The 23,055-nt window shown below is 45.1% G+C and overlaps 1 protein-coding gene across 6 annotated transcripts; it reads left to right on the forward strand.

The window, feature by feature from the left end:
- The first annotated feature begins 2,565 nt into the window (after nucleotides 1–2,565).
- Nucleotides 2,566–21,987, forward strand: Tnfsf10 (TNF superfamily member 10). Of its 6 annotated transcripts, none has more exons than XM_087616216.1 (6): nucleotides 2,566–2,759; nucleotides 2,852–3,042; nucleotides 10,172–10,309; nucleotides 13,037–13,079; nucleotides 18,049–18,153; nucleotides 19,190–21,987. In XM_087616216.1, exons 2-6 carry the CDS (start codon nucleotides 2,899–2,901, stop codon nucleotides 19,633–19,635), a joined length of 876 nt encoding a protein of 291 aa, XP_087472342.1. In that variant the 5' UTR covers nucleotides 2,566–2,759; nucleotides 2,852–2,898; the 3' UTR covers nucleotides 19,636–21,987.
- The last annotated feature ends 1,068 nt before the right edge of the window (nucleotides 21,988–23,055 follow it).

A 23,055-nucleotide genomic window follows, 5' to 3' on the forward strand; every position in this document is an offset into this window, starting at 1 on the left:
AGTAGAAGTTGGCACAGAGCCCAGCCCTGACCTGCAGTTTCAGAAAGGGCAGATTTTCATAGTGCAAGCACGGCTGTCAACATTTGTGCTACTCTCAACTTTGGTGGCTAGTGGTTAAAGCAGAGACACATAAATGGTCAAAGTGCCAAGTGTTAGCGACTCCAGGTACCTAGCTGTGATATCAACCTCCCATCTTCCAAAGTTCCAGGAAGAGAGAGCAGAATGAATACAAGAGCCTGCAGACTGGGGTTGCCAGCTGTGGGGTGCCGTTGTTTGGATACCACATGGCTGTGCCATGCATCAATTCATAGCAGCTATGGTTACCTGCAGATGATCAAGCCATTCAAAATTCCAGCACAGAGGGGACGGGGCTCCTGAAGACTCCCCTGTACCAGAAAAGCTATTGGCAGCCAATGCCTGCTGAGGAAGGGAAAATTATTCTCCTTTGGGGGTTGTGGTTGCTGGCAGGTTGCCCATGACCCAGTAGATGGCTACATGCTCATGTGCTATAAACAAATTGGACTCAGAGGGTTATTAATACAAAATAAAAAGAGGGCATGCAGCAGGAAGAGGGAAGGGAGGTGGAGTCAGACACTAGAGGGAGCTGGAGAGAGCCTGTTGTAGGTGGACATAGTATACATGGTCAGCCCTAGTTTGCTTTCTTTGCTGTGGTAAAACATTGACCAAAACTAGCTTGAGGAAAAAAAGGACTTATCTGGCTTATGGGTTAAAGTCAATCTTTGAGGAGAGCAAAGGCAGGAACTGAAACAAAGACCATGGTAGGACATTGCTAACTGGCTTGTTTCTCTAGCTTGCTCAGTTTCCTTTGCTATACAGCTCAGACTCACATGCCCAGGAATGATACTGCCCACAGTGGCCTAGGTCCTTCTATGTCAATTAACAATCAAGAAAATACCCCACAGATATTCCCAGAGGTTGGTTCTATATTACCAACTCCTGAATTGATGTTCTGTCTTTTCGAATATGTTGAGTTGACAACTGAAATTGACTATGTCATTGTATAAAGTGTCAAGGAATATAAAAAATACTATTAGAAAAGAAAGAGAAACAAAAATGTGGCTATGAACACATGAGCAAAGGATTTGGTTTATGTTATTTTTACAGGCTACTCTTCATTCCCTTTCAATAATTAAAAAGTGTAAAAAAAAAAAAGAAAAGAAAAAAACCAACCAAACAAAAGCAAAGTGGAAACATTATTTTAAATTCCCAAGCTCCCAAGTCATTAAAAAAGAGGCAACGGGTGGGGCTGGGATGATGGTAAAGTGTTCATTGTGTGATCATGAGGACCTTAGCTTGGATCATTACACTCCTGGTGGCTCTGGTGGTCTGTGGTTGTGATCACAGGGCTCAGGAGTCAGAGACAGGAGGATCCTGTGTAAGCTTTAGTTTCAGTGAGAGACTGTCTCAAGAAGATGGAAACTTAATTACAGCACCACAGTAGAGCACTACTTCTAAAGGCCCTTAAACAGGTGACGCCCTCCCTTGCTGGGAGGGAGTCTTGGCTTTGCAGTTAAGTAGTCACTAAAGGAATCTTCCTGCAAGGCAGGGAGCATCTGCAGACCTGAGAGAATTTGAGTTCAAGTGGATTCCCTTTTGTTCCTCATGATAGGATACCAGCCAGAAAGATGTCATATGGTGCATAGAAATTAGCACCATTAGCAAAAGCAACATTGTTGCTAGAACCTGCCAGGGCCTCAGAGAGTCACAAACAATGGGCTGGGAGCTGGAGGTGGTTGTTGCAGGACATTTGGTCACATTGTGAACCTGAGATTGTGAACTGTTTCTAATTGTGCTATGGCCCAGCCTTTGATCCTAGAGCTTTCCGTTTACTGTAAACAAGTAGTTGGGGTGTAGTTCAGCCTTAGCACACACTTTAATCCAAGAGCCAAATAAAGTCAATTCTAGGTCAAGAGGCGGAGCAAGTAACCAGTTGACCAGGAGTGAACATAGTAAACAGAAAGCTCTGAATCTTTGAGTTGAGCACAGAGAAGAAGAGTGTTTTCCTTTTGGAATGTTGGTGGAGTCTTTTCCTTCTGGGACTTGGGTAAAGTAGGAAGGTTAGCTGGGTGCTTTCTCTGCCTGTCTGAGCTAGTAGGTTTTCATCCCAGCATCTGGCTCCCGACTTTTCATTGGTAAAATTCAACAGCTGGGATTTTTTTTAAGTTTTTAAAAGCAAACAAATGAACTTTTTATTGATTCTTTGTGAGTTTCATATCATATACACTCCAGTCCCATTCATCTCCCTGTCCCCTTGTAATCACTGTCTGCCTTGTAACTCCTCCCCCCACACAAAATAAAAATACAGAGAACAAAATAAATAAAGCAAAGCAAAGCATAGAAAACATCCCATCATAGAAGCTGTAGAGCGTCCCAGTGTGTCCCACAGGCTATCCCTCTGTCCACACATCTTCTCTTGCAAATGTCCACAGCGATGGTCATTGGTCTGGTTTGAGGTCTCTGACTTCTGTGACACCTTCAATATTGGATCCTCACTGAGACTCCTCCCAGTTATCCTGCTATTGCCCTGTGCTCTGGAGATCCTGCAGCTTTGGATCAGCAGGACGGGCCCTTTCACATGCTCCAGCAGTTCTTAGATGGGGTAGATGTTGGGATGGACCATCTCAAAGTCCCGGAACTGGGCTTACCTGTATCACCAGAGTGAGCTCTCGGAGTGGTAGGGCTAAGTCCTCAGTCCAAGACATAGGGTGGATATAACCTCCTCCCCTACTTTCGTGGCTGTAAATTCACTTTCACTTTTGCTCTCAACCGTAAAAAGAAACTACGTGAGCAATTTGTTTTCTAACTGAGGTCTTCCCTCTCACTGCTGCAGGGCTGCATGCAAGACTGCTCTGGGGGAAGTCAGACCTAGACAACAGCATGCCTTCCACCGGGAACCTGAAGGGCCCCAGCTTCAGTCAGCACTTCACGATGACGGTGATCTGCATAGTGCTCCTGCAGGTGCTCCTGCAGGCCTTGACTGTGGCTGTGACTTACATGTACTTCAACAACGAGGTGAAACAGGTTAGTAGCCATGTGGTCTCAGCAGCAGCTGGGTACCTGTCTGTGCTCTGCCTCTGCTTGCTCTTCTTTGAAAGCTTAGCTCTGGACTCAAATATGTCTGTCCCAGTGGTAGACTCTAACTGCTAATAAAGAGAGGACTTTGTAAAGCTGCAAGTTGGCAGACTTCCAAGCAGTTGTAGTTACAGAACAGGCTCTGAAAGCTACCAGTGGATATATTGGCACCCCCGGAGGAAGTTTGCTAGCCTTTCAAAAGTGTCTGTGAGTGGTGCAGTTAGCACTGTCACCTTGCACAAATGCTTTCTGTGAAGTGCTGTAGAGTTCCTTTTGTGTGTGTGTGTTGGGGTGGGGGGAGACAGAGGGAGACAGAGGGAGACAGAGGGAGAGAGAGGAAGAGAGAGAAAAGAGAAGAGGAAGGAAGAGAAAGGTAGAGAGAGGGAGAATGGGAGCGAGAAGAGGAGGAAGAGAGAGGGAGAGAGAAAAGAGAGGAAGAGGGAGGAAAAGAGGGAGAGAGGTAGAGGGAAGGAGAGAGAGAGGAAAAGAGGGAGAGAGAGGAGGGAGGGAGGGAGGGGAGGGGGGAGAGGGAGAGGGAGAGGGAGAGGGAGAGGGAGAGGGAGAGGGAGAGGGAGAGGGAGAGGGAGAGGGAGAGGGAGAGAGGAGCACACAATTTGGCAGTTAGAGATAAATGCCAGTTGTTTTCTCCCTTATTCTCCACCTCTCACTGAACCTTGAACTCATTGCTGCCTTTCACTGACTGAGCTAATCCCCTAGACTGCTCTGCAGTTGCCTGGACCTTGAGGTAAAGGAGGGGCATAGATTACCCCATGCTCAACACACATCTATCCTGTCTGCACTTTGACCACTTGTGAGTCTATAATAACCACTGTCCTCCAGACAAAGAGGTGGATCTGAAAAATTCTCACATAGACAAGTCACACTTTGAAAAGCTGTCAGGGAGAATAGCATGGATCTGAACTAAAATCAGAGTAGAAGCTCAAAGTGTTAGCAATTTGTCTCTCCCTGTGATTGGTTAGTGGTTAGTACTCTGCATTGTGGCTGCAGCAATCTTGTTTGAATCCGAGTCATGGAACCAAATACTGTGTTTTACAAAAAGATGGGGGAAGGAATATATTTAGTGAATGTGAAGTCTGGTGTGTGGGAAGGAGGTGCTTCTGTGGGCCCAAGTTGAGGCATCCCTTCCCCCTGAGGGCATGGGGAGGGGAGCTGAGACGGTAGTAGAGACAGAGAAAGACAGAGAGAGGGAGGGAGGGAGGGAGGGAGGGAGGGAGGGAGGGAGGGAGAGAGAGAGAGAGAGAGAGAGAGAGAGAGAGAGAGAGAGAGAGAGAAAAGAGGCTGGTCATGAGCATGTGGAGAGAGGGGGAAGGGGAAAGAGGACAGATGGAGAGCAAGAAAACAAGAGAGAGGGGAGGAGGAGGAGAGTCATCCCTTTTATAGTGAGCCAGGCACACCTGGCTGCTGCCAGGTAACTGTGGGGCGGAGCCTAGACAAAATATTAACACAAATTATCACATTTCTCAGTCCAACAAGGCTGAGGGTGTGAGGGTGGGGTGGATATAAGCCAGATATTTGAAATATGTTTTAGGGTGGGGGGGGGCTCAGTCAGGGAAGTGCTTCCTATATAAGTGTGAGAACTCAAGTTTGATCCTGATTACCCAGCATGTACCTGTAATCCCAGTGCTGGGGAGAAGACTGAAGAATCCCTGGGGCTTGCTGGCTGAGGGTCTATATAGTCTTACTGGTGAACTCCAGGCCCCAGTGAGAGACCCTGCATCACACGCATGCTCGCTCTCTCTCTCTCTCTCTCTCTCTCTCTCTCTCTCTCTCTCTCGCTCTCTCTCTCTCTCTCTCTCTCCATCTCTTTCTCTGTCACACACACACACGCACACCCCTTTGTTTTATTTTAATTTTTAGAGGAGTACGCACTGATTTTAAGCCTGTGGAGTTCCTGTGTTGACAATAGTGCAAACACAATGGCCTGGCTTTCCTTCCCGCCTTTCCCTCCCGTCAGGCTTGTCTTGGTTAGTGATCTACAAACAGGATTTATTTCCTCGTGGGAAAACAGTTGGACTTTATACCAGGAGAACCTAGATACAACTTCAGGAAAGCTCCTGATAAGAGTAAAAACCAACTCTGCTTCAGGTTGCGTGTGCCCATGTGGAGTAAACATATGTTCTAGAGAGCTGAGAAGTGGTAGGGACGGTGAACACCCCAGTCCCTTGTCTAGAGCCTGATGGAGAAATGAATTATCCAAGCTCAGACAGGGCATTGGAGCCAGGGTAGGGCTGGAGCCCAGGGCTGTGGATACCAGGAGCTGCTCTTCGTCTCTCCCTCCCCTGACACTCACAAAATCTGCACAGTGCACGTTGCCCAGTGCACTATGCAACATCTGACCTGCTGTGTTGTTAGGAAGTGCATGGTGAGGGAGAGTTTCCAGAAAAACAAGCTGTGCAAAACTCAGATAGCAATGATCTGCTGGGGCAATGTAGTTTGTATATCCTGAGAGGAGGAATTTCATTATCCCAGTCAGATGTTTTCCCAAGGGGATGAGGCCGGCTCTCCTTTTATTTGAAAATAATTATGAAAATTATGGCTAACAATGATTTCATTATAGAGCATGCTGATCAAGAATCTCTACCCCCTTGTCTCCCTCTCCCTCTCCCTCTCTCCCTCTCTTTCTCTCTGTGTATGTGTGTATGTGTGTGATGTGTGTGTATGTGTGTGATGTGTGTGTGTATGTATGTGTGTATATGTGTATGTGTGTATATGTATGTGTGTGTGTATGTGTGCAAGTGCCAGCAAACATGTATGTGCATATGTGTGAGGCCAGAGGATGACGTCTGATGTCATTTCCTAGATACTATCTACTTCTTTTCTTTTCTTTTCTCTTCTTTTCTTTCCTTTCCTTTCCTCCCTTTTATTATTTAAGACAGGCTTTCTTCATTAACTTGGAACTCATCTAGTAGTCTCTTAGGGGCCAACCCCAAGAATCCACCTCTCTTCTCTTCTTGGACATTGGGACTCCAGACACATTCTTCCACCTCCCTCTCTCCCTCTCTCCCCCTCTCCCTCTCTCCCTCTCTCCATCTCTCCCTCTTTCCCTCTCTCTCTCTCTCCCTCTCTCCCTCTCTCCCTCTCTCCCTCTCTCCCTTCTTGAGACAGAGTTTTTCTGTGTAGCCATGGCTGTCCTGGAACTTGCTTTGTAGACAACCAGGCTGGCCTTGAACTCAGAGACTCGCCCAACTCTGCCTCCTGAGTGCTGGGATTAGATTCATGCGCAATCCTCACCTGCCTTAGTCCTCATTTACTTTATGTGGGCTCTGAAGATGAATTTCAAGTTCACAAGTTTGTTTGGCAAGCGTTTTCCTGACTGAGTTGTCTCTGTATCCTAAGTTTGTAGGTTTCTTTCTTTAAAAATTACATTTGTTTGTTTGTTTGTTTGTTTATGTGTTTGTGGGTCATCATTTGTGAGTATCAGAGGACAACTCGGAAGAGTTAGTTTTTTGCCTTCTATCGTGTGGGTCCTGGGGATTGAACTCAGGTCGGAAGGCTGTTTGTAAATACTTTGGTCCCTTGAGTCATCTTATTTACCCCAGGTTTGTAAATTCCCTGAGAAAAAGGGTCCAGCTATTACTACTTTTCAGTTCTAAGTTTACACAAGAGATTGAAGCTCAGCTGTGTTTATAGATTGTGGCTGCATGTCCTAAGTGTAGACAGTGCCAACTGACAAGGTGGCCTTACTCTAAGACTGACCCGATCCTCCGTTGACTCCTGCAGTCTGAGAGTCTAATTAAGGTTTTCAAAATTCTGCCTAAAAATCCAGCAATTTCAAGTAAAGCTTAATATCTCTTCACTCGGACACATTTCTTGAGGCAGAAAGGATGTGGTGAAGTAAGGATGTGGAGGCAGAGAGGAGGCAAAGGTATTTCCAGAATAACCTCAGTGCAAAATCTGCAGCCCTTTGTGACCAGCGTTGGTTTCACACCTGTAGGTGCTAAATGTTAGCGAGGGGGGGTGTTGAAGTTTCCCCACTGCATTTCCTTTGTCCAGAAATAAATCATTATTTATGCAGAAAAATATCTAGTAAGACCGACGACAGCAGAGAGAGCTGTGAGCTCAAGATGGTGGGATAAAGTGGATCTTTCTTTTTTCAAATTTTACAAATTTTCTAAATTTTCTGTAGCAAATCTCCTAAACGTGGTCTAAGCTGACACATATGGTTTCCTTGGAAGTCTGCAGTTCTAAGAGTCCAGGAACTGGGCAAGCGAGACAAGAACTCTACCACAGAGCTATGCCCGTAGATTTCAAAGACACATCATGGGGCTGGGGATTTAGCTCAGTGGTAGAGCGCTTACCTAGGAAGCGCAAAGCCCTGGGTTCGGTCCCCAGCTCAAAAAAAAAAAAAAAAAAAAAAAAAAAAAACTCAAAGACACATCATTTCCACATAATCTTAAGAGAAAATATCCACAGTCTGGCATACAGTCTGATGCCAACCATGTACACAGAGGGTCAGCCAGGGGATAGGTGGATGCAGGACTATTGTTTTCGGTTTAGTATTTTGGGTTTTTTTTTTTTCTTTTTTTCGGAGCTGAGGACCGAACCCAGGGCCTTGCGCTTGCTAGGCAAGCGCTCTACCACTGAGCTAAATCCCCAACTCCGTTTCTTTTTTTTTTTAAGATTATTATTAGCTGGGGAGAGAATTTTATTTTACCTTCATGAAAATGTCCTTTACTTTTCCATGTTTTCTGAGTTGCCCATGTCTTCTTAAGAACTCCCTAAGCTCCTAGTGTATTTTTCCTTCTACCATTGAGTCACCCCATCCCACCCCTTCATTACCGTTTGTATAATAACTCAATCACATTAACTTGTATACCTTCTCAGAAGCCGACCCAATCCAGGTTTCCCCTCCTAGCTTCTGAAATCGTTTCTGGAAATTACCAGAAGGCATCCTGGACACTAGCCAGCTGTTTAATTTGGGCTGGGCTGACTTACTCTCCTCCTAGGTACTTTGTCTTTCCCAGACTCCACTTTCTCTTACAAGAGGACACTTAGACACCTTCTCAGAATGACCACAGCAACAACAGCAGCTCCTTCCTGCCCTGGGCCCTAACTTTCCAGGCTCTCAACCCTTTTTTTTGTTGAGATAACCCACTGCAAGGAAAGAGGAAGACAAAATTTCCCTTCTGAGGACACTAGTGTTCCACCGAGGTCTCTGAGGCTGCTTGCTTGGTTTAAACAGTGAACGACTGGTAATCCATTAAGTTGGGTTTATACTTTTGCTTAGAGGTACCTTGATGAGTGTAGAACTATGGGATTCTGGACAGAACCTTGAATGAATAATGGAATTACTGTTTTTTAATGAGATGGTTTGGTGCTGGAGTGCAGCTCAGATCATAGAGTGCTTGCCTTGCAAGCACAAAGCTCTGCTTCAATCCATGACACCACATAACACCAGGAGAGCTGTTGGGAGGAGGGAGAAAGGATCAGAAACTCAGGGTCATCCTTGGTTATCAAAGAAGTGTAAAGCTAGTCTGGACCATATGAGGACCTGACTTACAATCAATCAATCACTCAATCAATCACTCAATCCTTCAAACAATCAATCAATAGATTGTTTTTCTATAGGAAGGGTGAGGCCTTAAATTTACCACCACCCCAAACTTTTCAGGACACTAAATTTAAGTAATACACAGACGTATTAAGTTTAGGCCAGGTGTGGAAGGGCAAGCCTCAAATCCCAGCACTCAGAAGGCAGAGGCAAGTGGGTATCTGTGAGTTAGAGCCCAGCTTCTTCAAAACATACTCCAGTTAAAGGCAGATCTACAGATGTTTTAATTTAATTATTGACAGGGATAAAACCAAGGGTTTCACACACAATGGACACACACTCTACCAGTGAGCCAGGCCCCAACTCTTCACCCTTGCTAGACAAGCACTGTACCAGTGAGCTACAGCCCAACTCCACTTTTGTTTTCTTCTGTGTTGTTTTAATAAAGGGTCTTATGGATTTGTACAGGCTGGCCTTGAAAGTACTCTGTAGCTTAGACAAGCTTTTAACTTGTGAGTCTCCGGCTTCAGTCTCCCAGCTAGCTGAGTTACAGGCGCATGTCAACAGGCATTGAGAAGTAACAGATTGTGTAGTCAAGCTGTGAGGAAGACAAAGCCAAAGGGTGAAAGAAGAGAAGAAAAAACTAATTGCAAGGACCGCTTCATCCTCTTCTTTCCCCTTTAGTCCCCCCTCCATCCTGATTTGGTAACAGTCTGAGGTAATGAGTGTGTTCTGGCTGGTTCGTGGCAGCCATGTGGTGGGAATAGGGGTTATAACATTAAGGAGTGACGATTGGTAAGGGTAAGGACTATGGTGGCAATTATGAGGCTACTATAAATACTGGCTTGCTGCCCTGACAAAACGCCTTCAGTAGTGCTCGAAGTTTCCTCAATCAGTGAGTTGGGGGGTGCAGAATCCTAGTGGTACCATGGGGTCCAACCAGAGTAGAAACAATGCCATTAACTACAATCTACTCAGTCACTGGAGCTGTGGTTAGGGGCAGAACATTTACCATTCATCAAATGAAATGGTTGGTTGCTTTTCGTTAAGCATTTAAATGTGAGCATTTAAATGGACTCCACTCCCCACTTCGAGTACACAGTCAGGTTTCCAGCTTTGGAGGAAGAGTCATACCATCTTAGAGCTGGAAGAAACTTAGTCATCACCACAAAGGTCTAATGAGAAACATGTGCATATGAGGGAAAGTAAGAAAGACAACCATCGGGGCTGGGGATTTAGCTCAGTGGTAGAGCGCTTACCTAGGAAGCGCAAGGCCCTGGGTTCGGTCCCCAGCTCCGAAAAAAAGAACCAAAAAAAAAAAAAAAAAAAAAAGAAAGATAACCATCTTCGAGAGGTGGAGCGGAGAAGAGCACTGTGGTCCAGGATGCCTGGCCTATTCCTACACCCGCTACCACATACAGCTGCTTAGATAGAATCAGTGGACAGTGGGTGGCAGGCCTACTTTTATTTAAACCACAAATTGCCCATGTTCATTTAGCTTCCAAAATGGGTAAAAAGAAAAAGCATGTTTTGTTCACCTCACTGTTATATCCTATCTCCACCCAGCTACAGGACAATTACTCCAAAATCGGACTAGCTTGCTTCTCAAAAGAAGATGGGGATTTTTGGGACTCCACTGACGAGGGGATTTTGAACAGACCTTGCTTGCAGGTCAAGAGGCAACTGTATCAGCTCATTGAAGAGGTAGGTAATCACTACAGCAAGAACAAAGAATTTGCAGACCTTCAAGCCTGGAAATCTGTGTTTGGCAAACAAAGAAACCAAGTCCCAGGGTGCTTATGTGATTCCCCGACAACATGGTGTTCTGTCTGATATTAGACAGTGGATAAAGTCCTGGCTGATTGTACAGTGCCTCCTGAAGGTTAACCTTTGCATTTACTCTGTGAACGCTGGCACAGACAGGGCATGTGCTCAAGGTGGCCTAGTGGTTTCGCCATTCGTTTGTTATCATTTAGACGACGAAAGAGGCCCAAATGATGATGTTTTCTCTTCTTCTCCCATGGCTTATCTCTAAAATTAAATACACATTTATTTTTTGCACGCACGTAAAGAAGAGATACTTTGAGGAGTTGAAGGTGAGGTTATCTCAATTCACTGTCAACAAATGACAAGTTAGGAAAAGGCATCTGTCGACCGAAGTTGCTTTGCTGGGATCTCTGACAGAAAGCTCGTGTGGCTAACAGTTCATTTGGCCGAATGTGTTTAACTGATTTTACTTTTAGATTAAGTCAAATCAGTTCCTTCTCTGCCTGCTTCCTTCTTATAAGATGGCATTTACAAATATTTGCCGTCTGCCTTTCTGAAAAGGTCAGATGAAGGTGCTGATATTAAAAATACTTTGCAAACTAAGAGGCTGCATATATGAGATCACCGTCTAAGGATAGAATGGGAAATCCCAGCGTGGGAAGACGATGCTTTGTGTCAGACATATTTGGGAGTTCATTGTTCCATGGAAATAGTTTTGTCCTGACCATAAGGGCTCCAGTGGGTGACTTAAGCAGTATTCACAGTAGAGTCCAGATGGCACCTGGAACGTAGTGTCAAATGGCCTGGTCTGTGTGTACACTCCCTGGCTGGGTGCCATTACCCACAATGAGTTGTGCAGAAATAGCTGTGAAGATGACTGCATAGGAGGGTCAGGAAACGCCCAGGCTTCACACATGTGAAGGATTTCCAAAGCCTTTGGCTTAAGGGGTTCAGTGAGCCATCAGAAGAGAGACATGAACTAGGGAGCAGTCTGGGGGCTGAGGTGCCAGCAGGTGCCAGGACCAACCCAGGAGAAGATAGAAGGGAATCATCAGTTATAGATCTCAACTGCTTCCCTCTCAACCTCACAGACTCACCCTGGACAGCCAGGGTCGAGAGGAACTGGGAGGCAGAGGACATCGAGCAGGTGGATGTGAGCGCGTGAGGGGGAATTTCCTATTCCGCTCAGGCACACTGGGCCCTCTATCTCCTGGGAACACCTGCCCGTTTTGAACAGAATCCCATTGCATTCTGAGAGCAGCTCCCAGGAATCATGGTTATGCTTTGGAAACACATATTTGCAGACAGATAAAGTCATCGCAGGTCAGATCAGCTAAGGAACCCAAGCCTTTGTTTTTAATTGGACATTTTATTTATCCACATTTCAAATGTTATCCCCTTTCCCAGTTTCCCCTCCACAAGCCCTCTATCCCCTCCCTTCCCCTGCTTCTATGAGGGTGCTCCCTCACCTACCCAGCTACTCTCCCCTCACTGCCTTAGCATTCTCTACACTGGGGCATAGGACCTTCAGAGGACCAAGGGCTTCTCCTCCCATTGATGCCAGATACACTAATCCTCTGCTACACATGCAGCTGGAGCCCTGGTCCCTCCACATGAGTGTAAGCCTTCTTAAAAGCTTTGCCTCATGATCACCTGACCCCCTGCCCCCTTTCCTTTCCTTCTCCCTTTTCTCTCTCCTTTCTCCTTCCTCCTTTCTTCTTTCCTTCCTGTCCTAGAATAAAAGAAAGAAAGACAAACAGAAAAGAGAGGTGAGTGTTTATATCCACCTTACTCCTTGTCCCTTCTCTGGAGTCAGTGGGGCCAACTCCAGTGAATGCTCGCTCAGCTGAGGGAAGGGTTGGAGCAAAGGAAAGACAGAACGCTTCTGTTTTATGGTGTAGGACACAGCTGCTCTGCTTCTACATTTGCAGTGAGGAGGCAATGATGGCACAGGTCCTGAGGGGGGCAAGGGATGAGTGGAGGGCGTTCAGAAGTCATAAGGACTCAAACCAGGCTCTGCTCCCCAAACAGAAAGACTCGGTCGGTGTTCTCTTTTGGACTGATTTTCTCCATTGCTTACTACAAAACCTGGGGTGGTGGTGGGGGTTGCAAGATGTTTAGAAAGGTATGGGACTTTGGTACCATATTTTTGGGCATGAACTTAGCATTATCAAAAGTAGAGAATAGCAAGCACCAAGTCAGACATTTGTAGAGTGAGCCTATCTGTGGGCAAGGTTCAGGTCTACATAATCACTCCAGATGCTTGGCTCTGTCACACACACACACACACACACACACACACACACACACACACACACACACACACACGTGCACATACGAACACACGTCCACACAGAGAGAAGGAACATGGTTATCATCAGCTTCATGGAGCCCTGGAGACAGGACTGACCTAAGCAGTAGCTGTGCCCTCCCTTCCTTAGCTGCTCCAAGTATCACTCAGAGCTTTCAGATTGTCCTTTGATTATGGTATCTCACGATCCATCCCAGATACCACCCAAACTCCTATGCTTAGATAAAAGAAGTCCTTCTGTATTGATGTCACTGCAGAAGTGTCCTGTTCCAGGTTGGAAAGACAACATAGGAGCATGTGTGTTCTGTTACATTTTTAGGGGCATTAACCCTCTTGTTCACTACTATTTGTAGGTGACTTTGAGAACCTTTGAGAAAACCATCTCTACAGTTCCAGGTAGTAACATTTTGTCATTTTTATTTGCTACTGTCTATGTCACAGCTGAATAGCTCTGCAGTCTCTCCTTGCTCCCACACATGCACAGCAGTGAGGACTGCTACCCACTCTCTGTCTTAAGCTGTTCCTTGACTCTGTCTTTGCACCGAGGACTTGAGAAGCTTCGCAGCCTCCTCATGGTCAGAACTTCATTCTTTCTTTATCTTTTTTTCTCATATGAACTTTGCTTCTACTTCAATTTCTTCACTGACTTGATTATTTTTGCTATAAATAAGCCAGCTTAAGTATGCTCTAGGACTCGGCAGGAAGTAAAATAGATAAAATTCTCCAAAATCTACCTATCATCTCTGCCTCTGACCACAGTGCTTTTCTTCACCCCAAACCCCTTGATGTTTCAGTTCTTCCCCTGCAAACACTCTACCTACCCATGATCTCATCTGTGCTACCTACGGCAGGCTGTCCGTATGCTCAGCATCCTGTTAAGGCTCATCATCCTGTTAAGGCTCATCATCCTGTTAACGCTCAGCATCCTGTCTTTTCTCTACCCCAGTCCTCAATGTGCCTTTACCCAGGCTTATCTAGCCTGCCCCTGGCTCTCCTGGCCCCTCTCATTCTGTTTCAGCTCTTGGCTCACGGAAGTCTCTCCTTGGCACATACATCTGTATGGAGGCTGCTGCATTTTGTTATTTCTACCACTCTTACTTAGCTTGATTGTCTCTTTGTGTGTGACATATAATCTCATCCATGTCCTGCTTCCTCATCCACCACATCGAAATTACTGTGTATGGAAAATTTGCCAAGTCTTAATGACCTTCTTCACAGGACAGAGAAGGTGATCCTAAAATTCATATCAAAGCATGTAAGCCCCCGCCCCCCATACCCAAAGCAATCCTGAGCTTAAAGAATGAGGCTGGGGGTATCAGTATCCCTGATTTTAGGTTCTACTACAGAATCATAACGTCAAAAACATTATGGCACAGGTAGAAAGATGGACAGGTAGATCACTGAAATAGAATAAAGTAAACAGTCATAACCCACAGAGCTACAAATACCTGATGTGGTGGTTTGAATATGCTTGGCTCAGGGCATGGCACTATTAGGAGGCGTTGCCTTGTTGGAATAGGTGTGGCCTCATTGGAGAAAGTGTGTCACTGTGGACATAGGCTTTAAGAGCCTCATCCTAGCTGTCTGGAAGTCAGTCTTCTCCTAGCGGCCTTCAGATAAAGATGTTGACCTCTCAGCTCCTCCTGCACCTGTCAGCCTGGATGCTCCCGTGCTCCCACCTTGATGATAATAGACTGAACCTCTGAACCTGTAAGCCAGCCCCAATTAAATGTTGTCCTTTATAAGACTTGCCTTGGTCATGGTGTCTGTTCACACAGTAAAACCCTAACTAAGACACCTGATGTTTGACAAAGAGATTGAAAATACACTTTGGAGAAAAGTCTCTTCAAGAAACAATGCGTGCATCTACACACAGAAGAGTGAAAGTAGATAAACAATGTAGAAGGCATTGAAGACCCTAATACAAAGCTTGAAACTACCAGAGAAAAAAATAAACATAGAGAAGGACTTTCTGAAAAGGACTCTGGTTACACAGATGCCACCAACTGACAAATGGGACTTCATGGAATTAAAGCACGTCTGTACAGCAAAGGACATCATTTATTGAAAAATGGGAAAGAAATCTTTGCTAGCTATACATAGCCATATATATACATATATACATATAGACATATTTACCTATGTATATATACACACACATATATATATATAGCTATACATAAGATAGAGGGTTAATATCTACAATTCATGAAACATCTCAGAGCACTCAAGAACTCATATGGCCCACTCAATAAACAAACAGTTCTCAAAAGATAAACCAAAATTTCCAACAACACACGATGTACATGTTTATCTTCACTAGGTATTAGAGAAATATAAATTAAAACACTGACATTTCATCTTACCCCAGTCATAATGGTACTTACAGCAAGCGCTGGTGGAAGCGGGAACCCTTCTATACTGCTGGTGAAACGTAGACCAGTCCAGCCAATATGGAAAAAGAACATGGTGTTTCCAGTAACTGACAAATGAGACGTCATGAAATTAAAGCACGGCTGCCTCATGGGGCCCTCGAAACACCAAAAACGAATAATCCACATGACCCAGGTACAGAAAGAACACTAAGTCAAGATACCACAGAGACGCTTGCGTGGTTGATGTGGTACCAACTTATGTGTCCCGTGAGAGAGGAAGGGAGGACAAAGCACATAGCAGAACTTTCTCAGCTGTAAAGCATGGAGTTACATCATATGTGGGAAAATGGATGCAAGAAGAGATACCAAGTGAAGCAAACCCCTCTCAAAAAGACAACTATTGCATGATTTCTCTTACGCAAAGATCCCAGAGTTTATATAAATATACACAATTATGTACATATGTATATATGACATGAAAACAGAAATGAAACTGTGGATGGAAGGAACCAACAGGAGGTGGGAGGGAGGAGGGAGGCGGGGGAATGGGAAATCTGCTCAGTGCGTAGTGTGTTCTTGAAAGACAATGTTCTTAAGGAAGACAACCATGGTACCATGAAAAAATATGCATAATAAGAAAATTAAAGGTTCAGATTTTTGCTCTCAAATCCAGGCTTCTCTATAGACTTGCAATGATCTCAAATGCAAACTGGATCTGTCTATTTAAAAGCAAAGGATCAAAGGGTTAGGCGCAGGCATGCCCTGACTCACGTAACCGTGAAGGTCAGTGGTGGGTGGGCACATCGACCTTGACAATTCTGAGACCAATTGTAATTGACTTTGCCGCTCCACCTCAGATTCAGCCCTTAACATTCTCCCAACACGCAGCTGCTCTTAGGAATTCACAGCTAATGTGGCTGCTTCAGGAGCCACGCTGCTTTGGAAGGAGGCAGAGCTTCCAGTAGCTCTTGTCCGAACATCACACACGTCTAGGAAATGTTCTATATTTTCAAGAATTCTGCAAGCTATAAAAGAGAGGTGCCAAGTTACTCACAAAGGTCAATCTACCAGAGTAATTTCTGGCCTCTCAGCAGAAACCCTGAAGGCCAGGAGGTCAGGGCTGGTGCTTTTCAAGCCTTGGAATAAAGTAACTGCTGATCAAGACCACGACATCTAGGGCTAAAAGGATAGTTCAGCTGATATAGGAGCTGACAATCTGAGTTGAATCATAGAATGTACATGGTGAACCATTTCAAAACTGGCCTCCACAAGCATTCTGCTGAACACACACACACACACACACACACACACACACACACACACACACGAGGTCACGTGGACGAATAGTGTTTAGTGTTTTCAGGCCACCATGGTTGTTTCCATATTGGATATTCTGCATTTCCACCTCAATGTAGAGTGGCCCACACTTCCCCAGTGCTTGCCTTAAGTACCATTTTGCCTGGGGTGAGATGGTTCACATATGTCTGTACTATTAGAGCTGTTAGGGGAAGAGTTGGGTAGCCACCAGCAACTTCCAGCTCCAAAGTGGAGAGTTAGACAGAGCAAGACACCTGATGTCCTCCTTTGACCTCTGCACATGATGCACTCATTCTCCACAGATACCCACACTGCCCCTCCATTCATCCACTCCTCTCTACCATGCTCACTTCAGAGCCATGCATAGTCTATCGGGTTTCTTCAAAGGTCAGGAGATTTTTGCTTTGAGAAAACGTGACTTCCTAAAATAACAAGAACAGCATTAATAGTGGTTTATAACTAGTACCAGATAGACAGAAATGGTTTCTCCTTTCTCATTCACTGCCGACCTGTGAAAACTTACTGCCTGCTTTTGCTTCCGGAGCTCTTGACCTAGAGGATGGACCACCGTGTTCAACCTTGTAACTTGCCTAGCAGCTTCCGGCTTCTCTCCCTCTGCCTGTCAAACCAGACCTCGATCTACGTTGATCATGAAACATTTCTTTACACCTTCCAGTATCTTGGGAAGGCAGCCTAAGTCTTGTGTACTTGGTTTCCTTCAAGTTCGACCTGAACTTCTTTGTTTTCTCCTCCCTGGGCTTTGGCTTCGGCTGTCTGGAAACACTCTTCCATCATGGCAGACCCAGAGCCTGACCGTCTTTGCCTTACTTATGTGCATGCCTCCATCTCTTGATTGTTGGTGAGCTTTCTCCTTGTCCCTTAGTGGGTTGCCTGGGATAGAGGTGCTGGTCTCTTGGACTTACAGGGATAAGTAACTGGAAAGTTCTTAACATCTCCTCTGCAAACCCTCCCCTGACCTCAGGTCTCCAATAACTAGGACTCTGCCCTTCTTCCGCTTAGGGGTTACCCCTTACCTCCACTTCCCATAAATAGTCTTTTTTTTTCAACTGGTATAGCCCAGAAAATATGGTAAGTTTCTTGAGGACTCAGCAGAATCCATGGTTCACCTATGTAGCTCTGCATAGTGTGGTATCATTTCTTGTCCCTGCCAATATTTGTTGGTTGATAGAATATAATTTATCTTAGCCAAACATAGGCAGGCATGGGGATTTGAAGCTAATTTTAAAGAGACATTATTGTATAAGATTTATATTATGCATGTGCATATGCATGTGCATAGGTGTGTGCCTGTGTGCACACTTCGGAGGTCAGAAGAGGTTACCATGTGTCTTCCTTTAAGAGTTTCTGTCTATTCCCCAACTCTCCTGGGTATGTGGCCATGCCTGAGTTTTTAGGTGGGTGCCAAGAATCTCAACTCAAATCCTCTTGTTTGCCCTTCAACCGGAGTTAAGACAGTGTGAGCAGTCATGTGGGTGGAAGGCTCAAACCCAGGTCTCCTGGGAAAGCAGCCACTTCTCCAGCCCCACTCACTATTTGGGCTGTTTTATGAAACCAAAGGATCAGTTTGGGAAGACCCTGTGCTCAGGATGCCAGCTCAGACACAACTGTGTCTTTTGACAAGCGCTAATGTTCTTCTGTCTTGTGTCTTTTAGAAAAGCAGCTAAGCACTCCTCCCTTGCCCAGAGGTAGAAGACCCCAGAGAGTGGCAGCTCACATTACCGGGATCACTCGGAGAAGCAACTTAGCCTTAATTCCAAGTAGGATCACGAGGGCTGGGGTGGGGATGGGGGGCTGGCAGCAGGGTCGAGGTGGGGATGACACCTAGCTTTGTGAGGCTCCGGAATGGTTGGAAGTGGTTTAACTTCTATCTGAGATATCTCTGTGACTGTAAGTGTGCAGCAGTGAGCCAGTCTCAGAAGACTGTTCTGTGAAACAAGAAGACACCCAGGGAGCGTGCTAACTCCGCCATACCTGGCCTCAGGAAAAGTGTGCATGAGATAGCACTGCATCCCACTGGGCTACCTTTGTTGCTACTGCAGCTTCTCCTTGCATCTTCTCCTCCTCTCCTCCTTGCCGCCTACCCACTTTTCTTCTCCTCTTTTATAAACAGTGGTTCACAGAGCCTAGGTTGGCTTCAGAACGCCAAGCTCTTCTGTCTCAAGCTCCCAAGGGCTGGGATGCAGGCAGCACGCTCAGACATTTTTTTTTTTTTTTTTTACGCTCAGACATTTTTAATCACTGAAGAAATTCATTCTCTCTCTCTCTCTCTCTCTCTCTCTCTCTCTCTCTCTTCCTCCCTCGCTCTCCCTCCCTCCCCCCTCTCTCTCTCCCTCCCTCCCCCTCTTTTCTCTCTCTTTCTCTCCCCCCTCCACCAGCCTCCCTCCCTCCTCCTCTTGTATCAACTCTTCCAGCTCAAAACCTCAAATCCGCAGCCTTTGTCCTCACCACAATCTAACCCACAGCCTCTGTCTTTATCACCAAGCACTGGGACCTCCCACCACAGGGACACTTTTGACACCACAGGGAACCCTGACCCTTTGGTGGATTGGGGTGTGGCGTAGCTGGCAAGAGGTACAGACAGCAAGCAGGTCAAAATGGTCCACAAGCCACCCGATTTTCACGTGACTAGCCTTTGTAAGGCTTACACTTTGATGAAAAGTGTGAGAGGTTGGATTTTGGATCAGTGTGGTGTGCGAGCCCAAGGAAAAGACTTGGCTGTGCAGAGGGGCTAAGGTATCTCCTCACTGCAATGCAAACTTCCTCCTGCTAACTCTTTCTTCCTTTTCCATGTAGTCTCCAAGGATGGAAAGACCTTGGGCCAGAAGATAGAAACCTGGGAGTCCTCTCGGAGAGGGCATTCATTTCTCAACCATGTGCACTTGAGAAACGGAGAGCTGGTGATCCAGGAGGAGGGCCTGTATTACATCTACTCCCAAACGTACTACCGGTTCAAGGAGGCTAAAGAAGCTTCCAAGACAGTCTCGAAGGACGGAGGGAGGATCAAACAGATGGTGCAGTACATCTACAAATACACCAGCTACCCCGATCCCATACTGCTGATGAAGAGTGCCAGAAATAGCTGCTGGTCCAGAGAAGCTGAGTACGGACTGTACTCCATCTATCAGGGGGGGCTGTTCGAGCTCAAAGAAAATGACAGGATTTTTGTTTCCGTGACGAATGAGCATTTGATGGACCTGGATCAAGAAGCCAGTTTCTTTGGAGCCTTTTTAATTAACTAGACAACCTGCAATGATCAAACACACCCCTAAAATACCCAGTAATATTCTAGGTCGAAGGCATCCCAAGAAAGTGACTAAACTGGTTAGGGTATGGCCTGGCTGCAGAAACCTCAGGGCAGATGTGACAGAAAGGCAGCTAGAACACAGCACCCTCAGGCCAAAAACCCAGCCATAGACACCAGGTTTCATTGAGGGACTTGCTTTGTTCCCCCAAAATGAGATCGCTGTAGGCTTTCAATGATCTACCTGGTACCAGTTTACAGAGATCTAGAAGATGTTCAGTCTCTAAATGTTTATGCAACAGTTGACAATTTTCACCTTTGTTATCTGGTTCAGGTGTGTGAAACCCAGTGCTCAAGGGCTGTGTGCAGATGAGGATAGCTCTGGATGCAGTCAGCATAAAAATCATGAAATATCTCACCTACAACATTAGAGTGTGTGAGTGCGTGAGTGTGCCTATGTGTGTGCAGGTGCGCCTTCGTGTGTGCATGCATGCATGCATGTGTGCGTGTGCATGTGTGTGTGTGTGTGTGTGTGTGTGTGTGTGTGTGTGTGTGCAAGAGCACGCAGGCGTGTGCCCATGTGGATGACTGGTAACTGGCTATGTGCTTCTCGAGTGTGATGATAACATTATGTCCCATCATCAGTGGGTACCTTGCCCAAAGAATGTATGAAATCTCCAGACTGGGAACCTGAGCAAGGACAGGGACAATGATCCCAGGGGAGAGGTCAGCTCTGCCCTTTTGTTTAAGTGTCTAGGCAAAAGCTTTCTTACAGACCAGAAGGGGCCAGTTTATTGTCACACACCATGAGTGCCACCAGGTGGCGAGATTCCCTTAATTTCGTCAGAATCAAGTCCTTTAAAGGTGTAAGAGTATAACCGTCTACAAATTCTTGGGCTTAAAAACACAAAATTAAAACGAAGAGAGGTTGCTTACCTTGGGACTATAGGCAATTGGAGCTAAACACAAGAAATAAGCTTGTGCAACCGGATGGAGCTCCAGGCTTTGGCTGAATCTGTGAGGAAGAAGATGGGGCTTCATGTGGTGAAATCCCAGACTCCCGAGGTTTCGTTTATTGGATGGTTTTGGTTTTTTGAGACAGTGTAGTTTTGACTATCCTGGAACTTGAGACCTCGAACTCAGAGATTCGCCTAGCTCTGGCTTCTGAGCGCTGCAGCTAAAGGCACGCGCCACCACGTGTGTTCTGGTTGGTTTTTGTGTTGAGTTCTAGGTCATGCTGGTCTTTCTTCTTAAAAGCCCTTTAGAAAGCCATACCGAAGACGATCTAGTTATAATAAATAGTCACAGAGGGAGGAATGGACTCCCGAGTCTTCCTGTTCTGTGACAAATCAACGCACAAAACACCCGAGATCACAAAATACAACCACTAGATTTTGCATAATAATATTTTCAAGAGTTTCACCACAGGCTTCCTGCGAGAGTAAGTTTGAGTTCTGTATTAAGAATCTGAGGTGTGTTCTTTTGTTTGGTTGTTTTGTTGTTGTTTTGGTTTTTGTTTTTAAGTGAAGCAGAATTTAAGTCGACCTTTCTAAATTCTCTTTGCTCCCAAGGGAGGGCTCTGTGAAGCCTGGAGTCTCAACAATTTGGCCCTGCCTCCTGTTATTACAGGCGGTGGCCTTCCCCACACCATTGCTGCCTATGAGTTTTCTTGGTGATAGGGTCTCTCCCATTACTGGCAGCCAGCAGCGCCATGAGATTCTCCTGACAGTTGGCCATATCGGCTTTTTGCACGGATGATGGGGATTTGAACATGAGATTCTCCTGACAGTTGGCCATATCGGCTTTTTGCACGGATGATGGGGATTTGAACATGAGATTCTCCTGACAGTTGGCCATATCGGCTTTTTGCACGGATGATGGGGATTTGGACACAGTTTTTCATGCTTGAGCCATAGCTGCTCTTACCACTGAACCATCTTCCCAGCACAATCGCTGCTACTTTTTTTTCTTTCTTGGCAAATCAGTTCATCTCTGTAGTTTTCTATTATTTTAGACATTTACTATAGTTTGGCATAAAATCCATTATTGATGTCAGATATTTTCTTTAACCAGCTTTTTTTATATATATTCTTGAAATAAAGGGCTAAATATATATATTTTTTCATCTGTGAGTCATGAAAATCTTAAGGAGAATTTTTCTTTTTCTCTCTTTTCTTCTTTCCTTCCAAGTTGAAAGCAGTGAAGCCAGAAAGAAAATTAACTGTGATGGGGATTATTTCAGATGTATCGATATCATTTCCCCCGGCTGGGAAATGTTAAACTTTGTAAACTCTGAAGCACACAAAGTGTTCCTTCCCATTTTACTTTAATAAAAATAAAAGCAAATGCATCCAGTATATTTTCTTCTCCCTCTTTCCCTTCAGCACGTGTAGCGCTGCCCTGTAAGGCACAATCATCTACTAAGACTGATGATTCTAATTTCCATTGTTTTATATTTCCCTCATCCTCTTTTTTTTTTTTATTGTGAACTGCTCTTTACACCTTTGGGCTCAATGTATTCCTCTGAATTATATAGTGCTAAACACCCTTTGCCATCCATCTGAGGATCTCAGCACTTGATCGGTGAATTTAACCCATTTTTACTTGTTGTAAAAACTGTAACACAGGAGCTCACTTGTATATCTTTGCTCCTTGTTTAGTTTTCACTGTGTTCTTTTTCCCCACTCTCCTAGCTTCCGTGGGATAATCTTAATGCTGTTAAGGTAATGTCTTAGTTAACTTTCCTGTTGCTGTAATAAAACACCCTGAAGAAAGCAACTTAAGGTAGAGACAGTTTGGTCTATAGTCCAGGTTATAGCCCACCACTGCTGGAAAGTCACTGAGGCTTTTGAGAACTGATCATTGTTAAGAAAACAATGGATTAAGGTATACACGATAGTTCCCATTCATTTTCTTTATTTTTATACAGTTCAGAATCCTTAGCTCAGGGAATGGTGCCACCCATACGGATAGGTCTTCCCACATTAGTTAACATAATGAAGATAATCCTTCCCAGACATTCTCACATTCTTGGAGGCCCATCTTCCATGTGATTCTAGATTATTTCCAGTTGATAAAATTATCACAGGTAATGTTACAACTTTAAGGCTTTTTTTTAAAAAAACTTTTTATTGATTCCTTGTGAATTTCGCATCATGCACTCCTACCCCACACACCTCCTACCTTCATATCTGTCCTCTGCCCTTGCAACCTCCCCTGCCTTCCAAAAGAGAATAAGAAATAAAAAACAAACAAAATGAAACAAATTATAGAAACCGTCTTGTTACAGAAGTCGTAGTGTGTTACAGTGTGTCCACAGCACACCCCTTAGGCTACACATCTTTACCTGCAAGTGTTTGTTGCAGTGAGTTACTGGTCTCTGGCTTTTTCTATGCTATCAATACTGGATCCTCACAGG

The sequence above is a fragment of the Rattus norvegicus genome, chromosome 2 (assembly GCF_021556685.1).
Source record: "Rattus norvegicus strain SHRSP/BbbUtx chromosome 2, alternate assembly SHRSP_T2T, whole genome shotgun sequence".
Classification (NCBI taxonomy): domain Eukaryota; kingdom Metazoa; phylum Chordata; class Mammalia; order Rodentia; family Muridae; genus Rattus; species Rattus norvegicus.

Excerpts from the sequence above, each read along its gene's own strand:
- Tnfsf10 (XM_087616213.1), top strand. The coding sequence starts at position 2,625 with ATGTTGGGATGGACCATCTCAAAGTCCCGGAACTGGGCTTACCTGTAT. Across the intron at positions 2,680-2,851 it reads GGCTTACCTGTATCACCAGA|GGCTGCATGCAAGACTGCTC; the intron begins GTGAGCTCTCGG and ends TCACTGCTGCAG. Across the intron at positions 18,154-19,189 it reads CAACTTAGCCTTAATTCCAA|TCTCCAAGGATGGAAAGACC; the intron begins GTAGGATCACGA and ends TTTTCCATGTAG.